Raw genomic sequence first — 19,079 nt, forward strand, 5'->3', positions numbered from 1 at the left:
GGAGGTGCATGCACGCAGTGAGGGAAATTTGCCTGCAGCTCGCATGCTGGCACAAATGTCTCTGCGTGCCACCTATGGCACACGTGCCATAGGTTTGCCATCACGGCTGTAGACTTTGAGCAATAATTCTCATCCATTTCCCTTAGCAAAATTAAAGGAGCATTGTTACGATTGCTGAGCTTGGCTGTTTTCTTGTAGACGTTTCATGGCCCAGCTAGAAGGGAGCGGCGTTTTGATCTCTTTAGCTCTCCTTATTAGTCAAGACAACCAAGGGGTGAATTCACAGACACAGATGTCATCGCGGTTCCAGGAACTCTGAACTAGAGTCGAAGGGCAGGGGGTTCTTTCCCAAGTGTTTCCCCCTTCCAAATCCACCCCCACCCCCATTGTTCTGAACCACAAAAAAGGATTAACTCCTAACTGCTGCTTTGGAAACCAGAACTTAATTCAACTTGGAAATAAAGAGACATTTTCTGACAGTGAGAGCACTCTACCAATGGAACAGAAGTGGGAGCTTCATCACTGGAAGCTTTCAAGAAGAGACCAGATTGCCATCTGTCAGAAATGGTGTAGGGTCTCCTGCTTCAGCAGGGGGGTTGGACTAGATGATTTTCAAGGTTCCTTCCAACTCTGTTAATCTGTTAAAATAACATTGATGGTTAAAATAGGTCGCATCCTGGGTTTTTTTTTTACAGTCCAGGAAGTTAATCATCTGTTGAATCAAGAACAAATCTCAATAATTTTATGGACACATCTACAATTTTCTTGATAACAATATTGTTTTATTCAGGGATGTTTTCAACCTAGCCAGCAGCCCTGAGATTTCCATTTGTATCGCAACTACAGTGGTGGGATTCATTTTTTTTTTTTACTAGCAGTTCTGTGGGCGTGGCTTAGTGGGCGTGGCAGTGGGAGGATACTGTAAAATCTCCAGTCAGAGGTGGGATTTGCCGGTTCTCCAAACTACGCAAAATCTCTGCTACCGGTTCTTCAGAACTGGTCAGAACCTGCTGAATAGCACCTCTGTGCAACTAGCCTGAATCCTAGTTTTTTAAATGCAGAGAATGTTGGTTAGATGTTGCCTTGAAGTTGTCTTAGGACAATGAATGTCATGTTTTCTTTCAGTTAAAAAAAAAGTGGTTTCATTTGTGCATCAACTCCATGGTTTATATTAGCTTTTTTAGATATATCTAAAAGAACCTCATCTGGTTTATGAATCAGCCTCTCCTCCAGAGTATCTTGGAGATTATAACTTGGATGCAACACTGCATCTCTCTCATATATATCTTTCAAATAATATTTTAATTTATTAATTGGGAGAAGTTATAAAACTGGCTTGGATCTTTTATGGATTCAAACACTATATGGTAGCCAAAATTACGCTTGAAAGAGATAAATAGCCAATTGGGGAAATGATCCAGAACTGATTTCCCATGATGAAGTACTTTTTTTGGTAATAATTTTTTTACAATGATAGTTTTACAATTATATTTATAATATTTGTAAAAGTATTACACATTTTGACAATTTCAGAGAGTTATTCATCTAAGGATGCCGTCTTTGATTTTAATACATTTGCAAAAGTCAGTGGAAAGTAAAATAAGCAGGTTGAACCTAATAATAACAGCACTTCAACATATATCTAAGCAGACAAAAAAATGCCTTTAATTGTTTGGTATTGATACTGCAGAATGATTGACATTGAGAAGATATTGACCAGCTACCCACTCAGGTATTTTAGAGAAGGAAGTTGAGAAGATGAATGGAAAAAAATGGCCTGGTACAGAATATATTTTCCTTTTAACTTCGCCCCACATTCCCATGTAAGGTTGAAAATCTTTCAATAATTTAATAGACCATCAGCAAAATATCTGGGTTTCTCTGGGGCCTTTTCTTCTTCTTCTAAAGCAAACAGAAACAGTGATTATGAGGAGCACGCTCACAAATCCAAGATGGGTTGCACATAAAGAAGGATTCCTTCCCCATCATCAACATTATCTGCACTTGACTTCATTTATCAGATAGATTTCAATCTTGCATTTTCTCCAAGCCCTCAAAGAGAGCTTGTACAGGCAATCTTCAACTTATAACCATTCATTTAGTGAATGTTCCAAAGTCACCATGGCACAGGATTCACTTAATGACTGCAGTGGTTTACTTAACAACTGCGGTGCAGAGGATCGTAAAATCGTGTGCAACTTTCTTAACAACCGCCTAGAACAGTGGTGGCTCACCTTTTGGGGCTCCTGTGCCAAAAATTGCATGTGCACCAGCGTGCATGCCCCCAGCACCCAAAATGCAATGCACGACCCCCCTCCCCACACCCCCTGCGCATGCACGCTCAATCCCCCCTCCTGCCACGCCCTTACCTGCACTGTGCCTCACAGCTGATTTTTTGGCTGGTTTGAAGCCTTTTTCGGCCTCCCAGAGGCTTGGAAAAAGCCTCTGTAAGGCTTTTCAGGACGATTTATAGGCCCGTTTTGTCACTTCCAGTATTACAGGAAGTGACAAAACGGGCCTATAGTTCATCGTGAAAAGCCTTGCAGAGCCTTTTTCCAAGCTTCTGGGAAGCCAAAAAAGGTCTCAAACTAACCAAAAAAAAAATCAGCTTGTGAGGCGCGTGCATGCACAGTGAAGTAAGTTTGCCTGCAGCTCATGCCACCTGTGCCATAGATTCACCATCGTGGGCCTAGAAAGAGCACAGAGAAAAGCGGCAACGAAGATCTGGTCCTCAAAGAAATCCAGTATGACATTCCTAAACCAGACTTTCTCTAAGGTCCCTCCCAACTCTATTATTCTGTTAATTCCATAAAAAGGTATTTTAATGTAATGATCATTTTACTGGATGGTTGCAGATATTTTAGTCGCCCTTATTAAAATTCAGGTGATCATAGTAACCAAGCAGAAGGACGATGGGCTTAATAAATGCTCTTCAAAAATTAAAATGAAGGTACCCTTTGTTGCATTTATAGGAACTTTTGAAACTTTCACCTTCGTTTTGAATCTTCTGCAGGAGGGAAAGAAACGCCAGTGCATCTTCAGAAAGCGTTAAAGGGTTCACATTCTGACTGCTGCGTTCTGCAAAGAAAAAAAGAATTCACAACATATGAGTAAAAGAAAAACAGAATAACAGAGTTGGAAGAGACCTTAGAGGTCTTCTAGTCCGACCCCCTGCTCAGGCAAAAACCCTTGTACCATGTCCAACAAATGGCTGTCCAATCTCTTCTTGAGAAACTTCCAGAATTGAAGCCCCCACAACTGGATATGGACAGGTTCAACCACAGTTTCAATTGAGGGACTGTGATCATCCTTGCACCAAGCCATGCCCAAAAACATTAGGGAATTTGTCTCAAAGGTTGTGCTGACCCAAAGGAACGTGACACAAAAGCAACAAAGTCACAAAAGTAGGTAAAGTCCCTTTAATTCCTCCAGCTTGGCCCCCAATGTCCAGTTATCATCGGCTGGAGAAAAAACTCTCCCAAGAACAGTTTTTAAAGGGAAGAAATTCATTCCGAACCCAAAGTACATATAGATTATAAATAAAAACCAACGCAAACCACACTGCAGCAATTAACGAGACAGGGCAGGATAAGGAATTGCAGACTTCCAAAAAATAACGAAACACACACACCAGAATCCAGAAAAGACTTGACAAACAAAGGTAATTCATGCTTTGCTTCCAGCAAGGTGCTGTGCGCAAACACCCCTTTTAAATCCTGTTTTCCCAGCTGCAGCTAATGAAGGGAATCAGGGCCCTTTCCTCCCCTGTAATCCATGTAACTCACGTTGCTCCCTTCTCCGTTCCTCCCTGCATGCCCTAGGATGAAGAGAAGGGGGCCCTGGGCCTTCCTCTGAAGGCCCAGCCAGACTGTGTCCTTCTCCAGTTTCTTCCACAGCCACCTGAGCCACACGCCCACTCCCTGTCAGCTACTCAACCTCCCCCTCAGAATCAGATTCCAACAAGGGCATGGCTAAGGTGCTTTTTCAAGTTATGCCTGCTTTAGGACTGTTACGACAAGCAAAGTCAATGGGGAAGCCAGATTCACTTAAAAATCATGTTAGTAACTTAACAACGCCATGATAACACAGTGGTTAGAGTGCAGTACGGCAGGCTACTTCTGCTGATTGCTGGCTGCCTGCAGTTCGGCAGTTCGAATCTCACCAGGCTCAGAGTTGACTCAGCCTTCCATCCTTCCAAGGTGGGTAAAATGAGGACCCAGATTGTTGCGGGCTATAGGTTGACTCTGTAAACCGCTTTAAAGCACTGTGAAGTGGTATATAAGCGCTATTGCTATTGCCATTGCAGTGATTCAATTAATAACTGTAGCAAGTTCATAAAATGGGGCAATTCACAACTGTCAACAGCAATTTGGGGCTCATTTATGGTCATAATTCAAGGACAACCTCTCTTAAGATTTTAAGGTTAATGTTTAAATCATTTCATTCGTATTCTTTGAATCCCAACACTTCTATGAAGAGGGAGAGCAGCCTTCCTCAAATTTGGAAACCTCCAAGCCAGATTTTACAATCCTTGGGCTACATCATTCTGGCCCTTTGGCTGTCCCTAACCGGCCCATATGAAGTCAATCAGAAATGAGAAATCAGATGTAAATAAGTGTATGTCATCCACTCAATACAAATGTAGCAGAGGTGGTATTCAGCAGGTTCTGATGAGTTCTGGAGAAACAGTGGTGTAAATTTTGAGTAGTTCAGAGAACTGGCAAATCCCACCTCTGACTGGCCCCGCCCCCATCTATTCTCTGCCTCCCATTGAGTCCCAGCTGATTGGCTGGGTCTTCTTTTGTTGCCCTGCACAGGAGAATGGAGCTGGAAAGCAGGTTAGTGGGGTGGGGAGGGAATGGAGATTTTGCAGTAACCTTCCCCTGCAATGCCCACCAAGCCACACCCACCAATCCATGCCACGCCCACCAAGCCACGCCCACAGAACCGGTAGTGAAAAATTTTGAATCCCACCACTGAATTGTAGTGCTTTTATTTTGAAAGTGACTATTGTTTTTTTCCCAATTTACATATGTGCAGTGCGTGCATGTGAGCGCCTATGCGCCTTTACAGCAGAGGTAGTATTCAGCAGGTTCTGACCAGTTCTGGAGAAACAGTAGCGGAAATGTTGAGTAGTTCAGAGAACCAGCAAATCCCACCTTTGACTGGAGATTTTCCAGTATCCTTCCCTTGCCACGCCCACCAAGGCACGCCCACAGAACCGGTAGTAAAAACAATTTGAATCCCACCTCTGCTTCACAGCCCTATTGGTTCGGCCCTCCACAACAGTTCCAGCTTCTCATGTGGTCGCCTGCAAAAATTAATTGCCCACCCCTGTTTCAGACTCCTTGGTCTGGTCTGGGAATTCTGGGAGTTGAAGTCCCAGTGTAATTGGAAGAAATCAGGTTGGGGAACAGCAAGTTCACCTTTTTGACAAACGGGTCATTTCCCTTCCACAAGCCCTCTTACCTTGCATCAACCGGTCATACAAAGCCTTTTGCTGGCTCTCCTCTGAGATAAACCGACGGCCTTCTGAAAAGCAACAAAATGGGAAGGTCATTTATCTGAATCCCTTTAAGGCAGTGGCCCCCAACCTTTTTTGTGCCACGGCCCAGTACCAGCATCACAAAATGATCCGCGGCCCGGTACCGGCATCATCACGCATGACAAGGAAAGGCGAACCGAGCGACCGGCCAGCCAGCCATCTCCCGCTTCTCCCTGCCACCTTCAACTCCTCCTTTGTACCTTTGTCGATGGGCTTCGGGACGGCTTCAGGACGGTCGCTTGGCTCGCCTTGCCTTGGGTGCTGAAAGAATCCTTGCGCCTTAGTTTCGTTCGAAGCCGCCCCCCCCTTCGATGAAACTAAGGCGCGAGGATTCCTTCAGGACCCAAACACCGCTTTCCAACCGGAAAAGCTCACCCGGAAGCACTTTCTCATCGAAACAAGATGGCGGCGCCCAGCAAACCAGTGGCCAGGTAGAAAATGTTCCACAGCCCGGTACCGGTCCAGGGCCCGGTGGTTGGGAACCCCTGCTTTAAGGAATCAGAATAAGCTTCAATGCCTAGAGTCACGATGGTGAATCTATGGCACTTCTGCCGGCATGTTAGAGGTCACCTGGAAGAGCCCCACTGCACATGCACGCATGCTGCCTGCCCAACAGCTGATTGTCAAGTATCTGGCGTGCATGCGTGGGGCACGGGGGCACAGGAGACATGCGCGTATGCTCAGAGAGATGCATGGGGGATTGTGTGCACATGCACAGAGATGCACGGAGGGGTCTTGTGTGCATGCGTAGAGGGTGGGGTGTGTGTGCACATTGTCTTCTGGGTGCTGGTATACAAGCATGAGGGCACGCACAATTTTTGGCCTCTTTTTCTAGAGATAAATTGTTACTGGGACTTACGGGAACCCTTCAAATACAGCATGGCCTGAGGCGTCCAGTTTCTTCTTTGGAAGTGACCCTTTTGTTTGGAAATGAGGGCGGGGGGGAACACAAGCCAAATGATGAACATAACTAACAAACCTTGGATACATCAGGATACAAAGTCAGCTTCACGTTTTAGTTTCCCCATCCTTCCTGATGCTCTCTCTCTCTCTCTCTCTTTCTCTCCCTCCATCCATCTCTCTCTCCGTCTCTTCTCTCTCCCTTTCCATTTCCTCTCCCTTTTTCCCTCTCCCTCTCTCCATCTCCACTCTCCCTCTTCCTTTCTCTCTCTTCCTCCCTCTCTCTCTCCATCTCCCTCTCCCTTTCTCCCTCTCTCCCCCTCTCTCTCCCGCTTCCTCCCCCCTCTCTCTCCCTCCCTGTCCACCTCCCCTCTCCCTTTCTTCCTCTCTCTTCCTCTTTCCCCCTCTCTCTCCGGCTTCCTCCCCCTCTCTCCCTCTCCATCTCCCCTCTCCCTTTCTTCCTCTCTCTTCCTCTTTCCCCCTCTCTCTCCCGCTCCCTCCCACTCTCTCTCCCTCCCTCTCCATCTCCCCTCTCCCTTTCTTCCTCTCTCTTCCTCTTTCCCCCCTCTCTCCCGCTTCCTCCCTCTCTCTCCCTCCCTCTCCATCTCCCCTCTCCCTTTCTTCCTCTCTCTTCCTCTTTCCCCCTCTCTCTCCCGCTTCCTCCCTCTCTCTCTCCCTCTCCCCTCTCTCTCACCCTCTTCCCTTCCATCCATATCTCTCCCTTTCTCCCTCTCCCTCCCTTTTCCCTCCCCTCCCTCTCTCCTGCCTTCTGTCAAAAAATAATTTTGTCATGAGAGAATGCAGACCTGAGGTTTGCTGTTTACAGAACAAACTTTAGAAGTGGTCTGGAATGAGAACAGAACTTACAGCTGAATATTGTCAGGTTTGGGAGCTGACTTGGAAGCTGAAAACAAGATTGCCTGCATTTTCTTTAACAAGATTTATTATAAGACTAAGGGATAATATTACACAAATTTCAGCAAATGGACTACTTTTACTTTAAATCATACAGTTCATTAAGGTGGGAACTTGGTAATAACTTCCTTGTTTTTAGATAACAACTTCATTGTGAACCAGAGTGCTGCCTATTTTCTCCTCACACGAGTGAGGAATTTGCAGTTGGATGGTTTTTTAAAAAATAATAATCATACTATTACATTTAACTTCTACTCCCATCAACTGGGTTCCTCAAATTAGACTGAAATGGGGTGAATTGGAGCTCAGCCACCCAGAGTTACCTTACAGGGAAGATGGATGGCATAAAAATTTAATTAATAAATAAGCTGAGGCCTGATTACTATTTGAAAGGAAGACTTCCAGGGATATCAGGATTGTAGACTAGTCTAGAAAGTTTTTTTAAAAAAACTTTCTGGTAGAAGACAATGTCAAACTACTTCTGTATGGTTTACCAGTACTAATTAATTTACCTATAATTGGATTTGACCAGAAGGAAATTTTATTTTTAGTTTGCAGTCCAGTGTATTGGAGAGTCCAGCCTTTGCCTTAGCAGTTGGTATTTCAACTTGAGTATCATTTCTCTGTTCTATGAACATAGCATTTATGTTCTGTTAAGTTGGCCAAGCAACTTAAGAGTTTATAACAGGGCAGCAAATAACAAATAACAGGGGGAGCAAATACCAAACGCAAGTTTCTCCTTACCTGAGGAACACCCCAGGAAAAAGTGATGAATGATGCCAAAAGGTAGAGGGCCAAGGGACCATTTGCCCAACTGTGCAGTTGCTAAAAACAACCAAAAAAACATTGTATTGAGTTCTCCTTTAGTATGCATTGGCTTTTCAATATCCATAATGCATTTTATGGTGTCTAATTGGCCCCCATGAGCCATATCTACCCTGTTTCCCTGAAAATAAGACCTACCTTGAAAGTAAGTCCTAGCTTGATTTTTACATATGCACCCAATATAAGCCCTACCCCCTAAAATAAGCCCTAATTAAGATCCCACCCACTCCAAAGTGGACGGATAAAAATTAAGCTAGGGTGGGGATGTGGGGGGTGGAGCTGCCCTACTACTTACCTTTGGACAGTTGTAACCAGGTCTCGCACATCCCGACACCTGCCTTGCCGGCCCATTTCTTTTGTAGCTGGCAAGGTTGGCAAAGCTTTCCTGAAGGCCTCTGGAGCTGAGAACAAAGCTCTGGATCAATCCAGAGCTCTTTTTATTGGCCTTCAGGAGGCCTTCAGGAAAGCCTTGTTGGCTGCAGAAGAAGTAGTTCCTGAAGGCCTCTGACAGAAAAAAGGAGGCCGGGGGCAACGCACGGAAGTAAAGTTAGTCAGTGGATGACATCCCCCCAAAATAAGACCTGGTGCCTTTTTTGGTGGCAAAAAAATATAAGACAAGGTCTTATTTTTGGGGGGCGGAATGGTATCTCCTCAATAAAGAGTTTATGGGCCTGAAGAGTCTTACTTAGTCTTTCAAGATTGTCCAGTTAAGGAAATAACTTTCATAAACTAAATAGAAGACTAGAATTAAACATTTTTGGCAAGTCTGACTGGGCTTTTTGTCTCCTGCCTGTTATATCCCAGTGAGTCAAGGAGGAACAGGCCTAGATTTCTTTCTAATATTGCCTCCTTATCCAGGGCTTAAGGAATGCTTCTGCTCATTTTATTTATGTAACGGTTCCTGAATAGGTAGTCCTCAGCTTACAAACATTTGCTTAGTGACCATTCAAAGTTACAATGGCACTGGAAAAAAAGTGGCTTATGACCATTTTTCACACTTACAACCATTGCAACAATCGTGATAAAAATTCAGACACTTGGCAACTGACTCATATTTATGATGGTTTCAGTGTCCCAGGTTCAAATCACCTTTTGATCTTCTGATAAGCAAAGTCAAGAGGGAAACCAGATTCACTCTACTACCATGTTGCTAACTTAACAACTGAGGCAAAATTCACTTAATAATTGTCTTGATTAGCAACATAAATTTTGGGCTCTTTTTTGGTCATAAATCAAGGACTACCTGTATACACACACACACATCTACACACATCATACATATATAACTGGACTCTCATGGAAAAAATACTGAATGAAAAGTAACACCCAGTTTTAAAAAAGTGATTTTTCTATTGAGGGGAAGTTTTTTTAAAAGTGTAAAGTTTAAAATAGATAGACAGATTGATTGATAGATTGATAAATTGATGATAGATAGATGATAGATAGATATAGATAAAAAATGAAATGAAATGATAGCAATTTTTGCTGTTTCAGAATATAGCCATATGACTGATCCAGACAATGATTAATTCTAGATGAACTAGATATTTAAGCACAATACTACACACCCTAATCTTCACCAACTTATGCCCTTCGTCTTGACTTTCATAACTTTCATCCTTCTTAAAAATGTAAATATTCGGACCCTTTAGAAACAGCACCAAAACTATTGGAAAAGAGAGAGGCATATGGCAAGGTGGCTGGTTTGAAAATAAACAAAGATAAGACAAAGATTTTGACAAAGAACATGTTATCAAGACAAAAGGAAGAATTGGCAGATCTACTGAAAATTCAAGTCACAAATAAGATTAAGTATTTGGGGATACATCTGACAGCAAGATGTAGTACATTAAAAGAGAACAATTATATTAAGCGTTAGACTTGGCGAAATGGGAAAATCTACAACTGTCATTAATAGAAGAATTTCAACAATCAAGATGAATATATTACCCAGAATTTTATATTTGTTCCAAACAATTCCAATTAGACTTGGAAAAGACTATTTTGAAGATTTAAATAAAATTGTGTTGAAATATATATGGCAAGGTAAAAAAGCGAGAATAAAATTAAAACTTTTGCAAGATGCTAGAATTAGAGGAGGATTTGGTTTGCCTAATTGGGAGTTGTACTACCAAGCTGCAAACTTGATGTGGGTCAAGGAATGGGTAATACTAAGAAATACTAGATTGTTGACATTAGAAGGACATGATTTGTTGTTGGGATGGCATGCTTTTTTATGGTACAAGGGAACTAAAATACAGGGATATTTTAGAAGACATCATATACGGGAGTCTCAGTGGTTAAATTGGGAGAAGATTAAAAGACAATGTTATTTGAAAATTCCAGTCTGGTTATCGACTGAAGCATTTTCCTATCCTATAATATACAAGAAAGAACAAATAGTCAGATATGGGGAAATATTTAATGAAAAGGGTGAACTTAAATCTATGCAAAAATTAGAGGAACAAGGTATAAAGATGAATTGGTTTTCATATGCGCAAATACATTCAAGGTATGATAAAGATTTTAAAACAGAAGGTTTCTATGATAAATTGACTGATTTAGATAAGATTTTGACAGGTACTGATGAAAAGGTGATTAAAAAACTGTATGGATATTTATTAGAAACTAAACTAGAAGAAGAACAAGTTAAAGAAACTATGATTGTTTGTGGGAAGAACTTTGGATATGGGATTGATTTAGAGAAATGGCAAAAATTGTGGTCTCAAAATTATAAAATGACAATGTCAACAGCATATAAAGAAAATTTGTATAAGATGTTTTACAAGTGGCATTTCCCCCCGCCGACAAGAATAGCAAGAATGTTCAAGAACAAATCCCCAAAATGTTGGAAATGTCATCAGACACCTGGCTCATACTACCATATGTGGTGGACTTGTGCGGACGCTAGAAAATACTGGACTAAAATCCACATGTGGTTGGAAAAAATGACAAAAAAACATATAGATTTGAAACCAGAGATATTTTTAGTGGGAATTTTACCTGATACATATAAGCAAAGACTTGAAATACTTGATTGTAAATGTATTAACAGAGGCTAGGATTGTATTTGCTAAAAACTGGAAAAATGAGAAAATACCACCGCAGGAGGAAATCATTAAGAAAATATTGGAATGTGTTGAAATGAGTAGGTTGACATTTGAAATTAGAGAACAAGAGGATAAACAATTTTATAAAATTTGGGACCTTTTCTATCAATGGTTAGATAATAAAATACAATAATGAAATATGTAGAATTTTAGAAAATAATAAATATATAAAGATGTATTTTTTTCTTTTTTTTATATCTACAAAATGTTTTTAGGACAGATTTGGGAGGATTATATGAATTGTTATAAAATAAACTAAGTAAACTATGGTTATCTCGCAAAATATGAAGGAATAAAATTATTGTCAATGATTGATCAATAATGATACTAGGGTATTCAAGTTTTGATTGATAATATGAGCTATTGTGCAATGTAACTGTAACTGAAGACTACGAAATGGATGCACACAAAAAAAAATGTAAACGAACCCGCACACTGCTTGTATACTTATGGAAGAAAGTTTGATGTTTTTATGTTTTGTTTGTGTTTGTCTTTAAAAACCAATAAAATTTACAAAAAAATAATAATAATGTAAATATTCAAATAGAGATATAAAAGATCTCATGTTAAAATCCAGAGATTTCATGTTAAAATGCAGTTTAGATTTGTCTTTGACCACAATACAGGCAATAATATTTAAAAGTAACTCTTGCAGAATTCTGAATTGTATTTTCTATGTTGGATTTTGCAAATATTTTGTTAGGCTGCTAATTATGTTCTCTGGATTTCAGTGACCCTGATTCATAAAAGCCACTAAAGGGGAAATCTGATGTTCCACAGGCTAATCCACACTTTATCATCTAGGAATCATGAAGAAATAACCCTTATTCCTACATACCTTCATTTTCAGCTGTCCTGAAGATCTGATCTTTGGGAGGAGATTTTCTGATAGATAGGATGTAATCTGATGAGGGTTTTTTAAGGCTGGAAACTCTATTTAAGCCTTCTGAGTAGAAACGCCCTCCCCATCGGACGCAAAAATGAAGCATTCAGAATGGATTTCTTGTCAAGGAAGTAGAGACTTGGAGTAGTTGACGTCTCCTGGAAAAGGGGAAAGGTGCTGTTTTCAGGAAACGTCATCCAGGATTCTGACATATACATTTCCATCTTGAAATAAACGCATCAGCATTCATTAGTAGCAATGACAATATAGCTCTAATGTGCAGTAGTGAGAGCCAACAAAGACCTAACATCAGGGGTGGGATTCTATCAGTTTGCACCTATTCGCTGGAACCGGTTGTTAACATTCTAAGCAGTTCGGAGAACCGGATGTTAGAAGAAATTAGTGGCCTAATCCTGTAAGGAAGGCAGGAAGGAAACATTCTGGTGTTGCTTACAGAAACTGCCTCTCTGTTAACCCTTATTACATTCTTGGCAGGACTAGACTTCCTGTCTCAGGAACTTCTCTGGAGTTTTTTTTCCCTCTCCTTTGCTGGTACTTTTTGTGTGGTGTGACCATTCAAAGTTACAATGGCACTGAAAAAAAGTGATTTATGACCATTTTTCACACTTACGACTGTTGCAGCATCCCCACAGTCATGAGAGGCCAGGCCAGGAGATGCGTGCGTCGATGTGAGTGATGTTGAGTTGGCCACACCCAGCCAATAACATGACCACCAAGCCACATCCACCAGGTCACATGACCACCAAGCCACGCCCACCAACTAAGCCACGCCCACAGAACCGGTTAAAAAAATTGAATCCCACCCCTGCCTAACATGTAGACAACTAGTGTCTATTGTAGCAAACCGGCCGCTGCATTCTGTATTAATAATCTGGAAATAATGTCTTGGCTATAGATTTGTGGGCAATAACTATATCACCGTGATGGCGAACCTGTGCCAGAAGTGGCATGCAGAGCCATTTCCCCTGGCACACAAGAGCTCGCCCGGAAGAGCCCCACTGTGCATGTGCACCATACGACAGCTGATTGTCGGGTATCTGGCGCGCATGCGTGGGGGGCGGGGGGCACGTGCACATGTGCAGAGATGTGTAGCACATGCTGGGGGTCGCAGGTGCATGTGCAAGATGCACTGCACATGGAGGGATTGTGCACGCATGCACAGGCGCAGGGCACGTGGGGTGATCACACTCGCAGGTGCAGAGATGAACTGCACGCAGCCGGGGTATCGCATGCACATGTGCAGACGAGTGGTGCGTGGCAAGGGGATCGCGCATACATACGCCAATGCGCAGCATGCTGCAGGGGGATCGCATGAGCATGCGCAGGGGGTGCGGGGAGGGGCCCAGCACGCATTGCCTTCTGGGTGCTGGCACGCCATTATTGGCATGGGAGCCAAAAAAGGTTTGCCACCACTGCTATATCATCTCTATTTCAGCTCGAAAACAGCTACTTTTTTTTCTGACAAGGCAAAAACAATTTATCTGAAAATGAGCCCAACCCTTTTTCCCCTGTAGGAAGTTAGCACCCACTCCTCTCCTAGAAAATTGAAATAGCCTAGGAAATATTAAAAAGGCAGAATATTTCCTCTAAAAAGAGTAGAAACCCATGAAGCAGAAACTCACCTCAGAAGCAGAATCTCATCTCCATCTTTGTTAATGGGTGGGCCATTAAGGCCTGGGCCAGAATACTTTACATAACAAAGATCTCCAAGTAAACCTATAGCAATTGCTCAAAAGCCCTTTTAAGGGCATAAATCATCCAGCAAGGCTAGACCAAGCCTGGAACTCAGGACAGCCTACAGAGTTGCCCCTGGGAATCTGACAACCAATGGGATACATTTCTTACACAGGAACAGGAAACATTAAGGTGGGGCCAAACAAAGGTTCGAAAACCCAGGAACTATGAGCAACTCAGCCCTTCTGGACCTTCTCTTCTCACCCTTTTTATTGATCTCTTCCCTTTCACTCTGGAGCTCCAGGCCATGTGGTCCTGTCCACCATTAAACCTTCCAAGCAGCCTCCATGTTTCCAATGTCTTTTTTCCCCACTTGGAACTGAACCCAGAAGGATATTTCTTTCAACACCACCACCCCAATCTTCTTCCCCATTTTCCCCCTAATTCCAAGACACCATTGTGTCCTGTTTATTTTTTATCAGCTAAGGCAATGAAGAAAATGTTGCATAAGCATGAGTGGTGGGTGGTGGGTGGAACTTATCTCATTCACGTCCACCTGCATCTTTGCAGTGTAAAAAGATGAAGGACAATGGTCTACGTGGAGAGGTTGACTCTGAGAAGAATGCATTGCCTGCATACTAAAGGTATTACCCAATCAATCAATCTGATCAGAATAAAGCTGGAACGGACCTTGGCGGTCTTCTATTTCAACCCCACTGCTCAAGAAGGAGACCTGATACCATTTCAGATAGAGGGTTGTCCAGCCTCTTCTTAAAAACCTCCAGTGATGAAGCACCTGCAACTTCTGAAGGCAACTTCTGTTCCACTGGTTAATTGTCCTCACTGTTAGGAAGTTTCTCTTTAATTCTATGTTGCTTCTCTCCTGGATTAGTTTCAGCCATTATTTCTTGTCTTGTCTTTTAATGCTTTGGAAAATATTTTGACCCATAGTAGAAGACAAGACAAGAAGTTTTGGTTGCCCCCAACCAGAATGTTCTCAAGAACATTCTCATGGTAGGGAGATGACAATAAAAGAGAGATTGTCTCTCATTCTCAGCTATGATATTAAACTGAACCCTAAAAAGGTAAAGATAAAGGTTCCCCTCGCACATATGTGCTAGTCGTTTCTGCCTCTAGGGGGTGGTGCTCATCTCCGTAACAAAGCCGAAGAGCCAGCGCTGACGTCTCCATGGTCATGTGGCCAACATGACTAAATGCCGAAGGTGCACAGAACACTGTTACCTTCCCACCAATGTGGACCCTATTTTTCTATTTGCATTTTTACATGCTTTCAAACTGCTAGGTTGGCAAAAGCTGGGACAAGTAACAGGAGCTCACTCTGTTATGCAGCGCTAGGGATTCAAACCAACTTTCTGATCCTCAAGCTCAGCATCTTAGCCACTGAGCCACTGTGTCCCTGATAACTGAACCGTAGAACACCTTAATAGCCAGCCATCAACACCCTAATTAACAACTAAAAGCTACACACAAAAAGATCCATGTAATTATAATCTGTAGAATTTATTGGAGAGAGAGAAATTCCAGGGTGATGGGCTCTAGCACGAGCCCAAAAGCTTGGAAGAATCAACCTTTTGATCCCGGTTACCAATGCGGATTGGATCCTGAAACATGATCCTGGGACATATATATTTACCTTCATTTGTGAACCCCAAAAGTTTTAGATCTTTTGTGGGAGGTACTTTACAAGCCTCCAAAACACAAACTCCCAACTTGGTATCTTCACGCTGGGTGACATGCATAGAATTTCAGTTCTTGAAATTTGCAGAAGTGGTTTAACTATTTTGATACCCTCAAGAGGAAGATAACCTCAGTGAGATAAGGAAGTTTCCAAATGTTATAATAAAGAATGGGGAAGTTGCAGCTGTACATCTGCATCTTTTGGACTGAAGGGAGGGAAGAACTTTATGAAAGTTCCTGATTTTTTAATGTGTCAAGAAGCCATTAATAATGGGCTGTCTCCATGCCTAATCATGCTTTTATTAAATCATGACTAGCATGGTCCCAATTGATTTTAGTTGATGTACTCTACATATGACTAAGATGAAGTTTCCTTCCTGTACCTTTGAGATAAGTGCTGTCAAAAAGCATTAGTCAGATGCAGATCATTTCCCATCACTCCTAATGTGCACAAGAACACAGCTTTGTCATTTAATCAATGATTCTGAAATCAATGTTGGGAAGAGAAGATCACCCAACAGTGGGGGGCCCTTCGTTAAAGTCAACTATTGCACACACTTTGTTCTGATGGAAAGGGCAGTGTCCATCAACTTGACATGCCTTGTCATAATACCCAACGGAGATAACTTTTGGGGTGAACTTGTTTCTGATTTTGAACATATTGGCTGCTCCAATGAACCCCAAACCTTTTCACAACAAAACTCCAAGCTTAGGTTCTTACCTTGAGCTAAGTTGTTGGTTGCTTTGGGGCAAATGTTTTGTGTGAATCCATAAAACATGGAGTGTGTTGCAAACAAACTCCTGCATTCAGATAATTCCCAATTTAGCTTGGTTTTTTTTTTAATTATTTAAATATTTGAATTGATGAACCTTAACAAAGAAAGTATCTTTCTACTTCTACATCCTCCCTAGCAGTGGTGGGATTCAATTTTTTTTACTACTGTTCTGTGGGTGTGGCTTGGTGGGCATGGCAGGGGAAAGTTACTGCAAAATCCCCATTCCCTCCCCACCCCACCCCACTAACCTGCTTTCCAGCTCCGTTCTCCTTTGCAGGGCAACCAAAGAAGACTCAGATGATTCAGCTGATACTCCCATAGCAGAGAATAGATGGGGTGGGGCCAGTCAGAGGTGGTATTTGCCGATTCTCCGAATTACTCAAAATCTCTGCTACTGGTTCTCCAGAACTGGTCAGAACCTGCTGAATACCACCTTTTCCCCTAGCTAGCATGTAATATCTGCATTTTTCTAAACCAATTTCATTTCAATTTCATTGATGGCCACATCAGGGCAACTGAGGGGGGCATGGCCAGCTTGACGCTACTCCCCAAACTTCTGGCTTGTTTCCTCTTCGCACTGGGTAGACCAGGCCGAAGCCATGTTGGCCTGATGGGTTCCAGCACAAGCCCAAAAGTTTATTGAAATTAGCTCTCTTAAAGTACAAGACTCTAGTTTGATTTTGTTCTATTGCTTGTCCTTGCATAATGTTGAATTCCAATATTGCATGATCACTCCCCCGCACAAAGTTCCTGAAGCTTCAACACCTTCTATCATTTCATCTCTGTTAAATTAACTCCAATATGGCTGATTCTCTAGTTCCTTTCTCTACTCATTTCTCAAATGCTTTCTTTGGTTTTCCACAAACCTTCTCAGGTGAAGCATTTTCTAAGAGATGACAAGCCTTTCTTGGCTGATTCCTAGGCAGCACAAAGCACAGGAGGGATGTTCCTGGAAGAAAAATGTGATTGTTCCAGTTTTGTTTCCTAACTTAGTTATGTCATAATTCGTTTAAGCATGCAAGGCTAGCGTTTGCATCAATGGTAATTTAAATATGCAGGTATTCTAGCTCAATAAGCTACAAAGCTCTTCTTTCATGAGAGAAACAGCTGGTTTATCATGTCTCAATCACCGCCTTATAGCCCCTGTGCATTCAACAGCTGTATTGCATGTAGACATTCCCTTAATGTAGATTTTCCCCTCACTTAAAAATCAAAGAACAGATTATTCAAGTTTGTCCTATAGATATTAATAGCAGCAGAAAGGGGTTTTAAGGGTAATAGTTGAAAGTAGTTAAGCTTTACACTGAGCAAGGATTTTCTTAAATGTGAGGTTTGCACAACACGCTATGTCAAGCCAAACCATTTATGATGATCCATAAAGTTGGTTATCCTAAAGAAAAACTCTTTTAAGAAAAAAACTGGTGTTTGTTTAGGATTAAGCCTACTAGAGTCTCTCATACAATAACATCCTTTTTGACTTGAGTGAAACAGAAAAACAAAAGAAATCATGACACATATGGATTTGATATTAGTAAAATTCATAGATCAAAAATGGAGATACTGCATTTCTTGAGCAAGAGTTGAACATAAATGTTATTTACATCTGCTAAAACGCAAGTTGGAAGTCACTCTTTTTTAAATGCATTTTTCTTTCTATATTTTTTTATTTTATTGCGCCTCTATCTGCTATTTCTATTGTGACTTCTTTTCCATTCTTTGACTATTAATTTTCTGTCATTTTTAAAACAACTCAATAAAGCATTCTGTTCAACAACCCAGATTACTCCACATTACATAAAAACAATATTAACTGGTTCATTGTCCCTTTCAAATGCTCACTTTCTGACAAAATCTCTCTCTCTCCCACCCCCATCCCCAAAGGAGAAATTTAAAAAGCAATTTAAAAAGCAGGAAATTGTGGCTAATTAAGAAGCCAACATAACACCGGTGTTTCTGGTCACATGACTTTATTTAGCCCTGCCCCCAGAATTCTAGTAGCAGAGAGGAATAAGTTTGATTTTTAGAGCTTGATGTGGCTTTTTGGAGGGTTATTTTGGGCCTGCTGATTAATGCTTAAGAAAAAAAATGAGAAAGAGTTTCCACTGAATGTTCCTGGGGGTATGATATTGAGAGAACTTCAAAATTCTCATTTTTATGCTGTATTTCTTGCAGTTTAAAGCCCAGCATTTGTCTGCCTATGCAGGAAAGTTAGCAGAGTTGAGCCAAGAAATCCTGGTGGAATATTTGTTTGTTTGTTTTTTTAAGTACATTGCTGCCATTGTGAACTCGGTATGATCTTTTACATTAGCTGTTCAAAACTTGCAAGGAGGTTCCTTTTTTAAAATGTATTTTGGCCTATATGTTTTGGTTCCTGATAATTCATTGCAGATTGCTCCTGTTTGGAGGAAATTGTTGACATGTAGGTTGTGTACATCAGCTGGTGCAGAAAGCTGATATTCGTTACTTCAGCTCTTTTTTCTTTTACTTCTGCCAAGGAAAGCTGCTGAATTGGACTTTCATTCAAATTATCTAGAAAGAAATTTCATATGCAGGTGATATTAGTTTTGGGGACAACAGTCTCCTAGGTGGGAAGGCCAGCACATGTATGCAACAATTTAATTTATATTTTGGAATAAATGAAATAATGAAGGAATGCCTTCTAAAGCAGTGGTCATCAACCTTTGAAGACTTCTCCCACTTTTCACCAGTATGGGAGAAAGTGGGCTATATCA

General features: G+C 41.6%; 1 protein-coding gene across 2 annotated transcripts; it reads right to left on the reverse strand.

Annotated features, from left to right (window-relative positions):
- Nucleotides 1-1,560: 1,560 nt before the first annotated feature.
- Nucleotides 1,561-17,297, reverse strand: SPX (spexin hormone). 2 transcript variants are annotated; one of them, XM_087935264.1, is made up of 6 exons: nt 17,214-17,297; nt 12,134-12,336; nt 8,105-8,185; nt 5,470-5,532; nt 2,992-3,078; nt 1,561-1,902 (listed from the first exon to the last, which is right to left on the reverse strand). In XM_087935264.1, the coding sequence occupies exons 2-6, from the start codon at nt 12,282-12,284 to the stop codon at nt 1,841-1,843; spliced, it is 444 nt and encodes a 147-aa protein (XP_087791390.1). In that variant the 5' UTR covers nt 12,285-12,336; nt 17,214-17,297; the 3' UTR covers nt 1,561-1,840. The 2 variants fall into 2 exon arrangements, with proteins under 2 accessions (XP_087791390.1, XP_026558826.2); XM_026703041.2 differs by lacking the exons at nt 8,105-8,185; nt 12,134-12,336; nt 17,214-17,297 and adding an exon at nt 6,405-6,456.
- Nucleotides 17,298-19,079: the final 1,782 nt, after the last annotated feature.

The sequence above is a fragment of the Pseudonaja textilis genome, chromosome 5, assembly GCF_049901715.1.
Source record: "Pseudonaja textilis isolate UNSWEBS1 chromosome 5, rPseTex1.2, whole genome shotgun sequence".
Classification (NCBI taxonomy): Eukaryota; Metazoa; Chordata; class Lepidosauria; order Squamata; family Elapidae; genus Pseudonaja; species Pseudonaja textilis.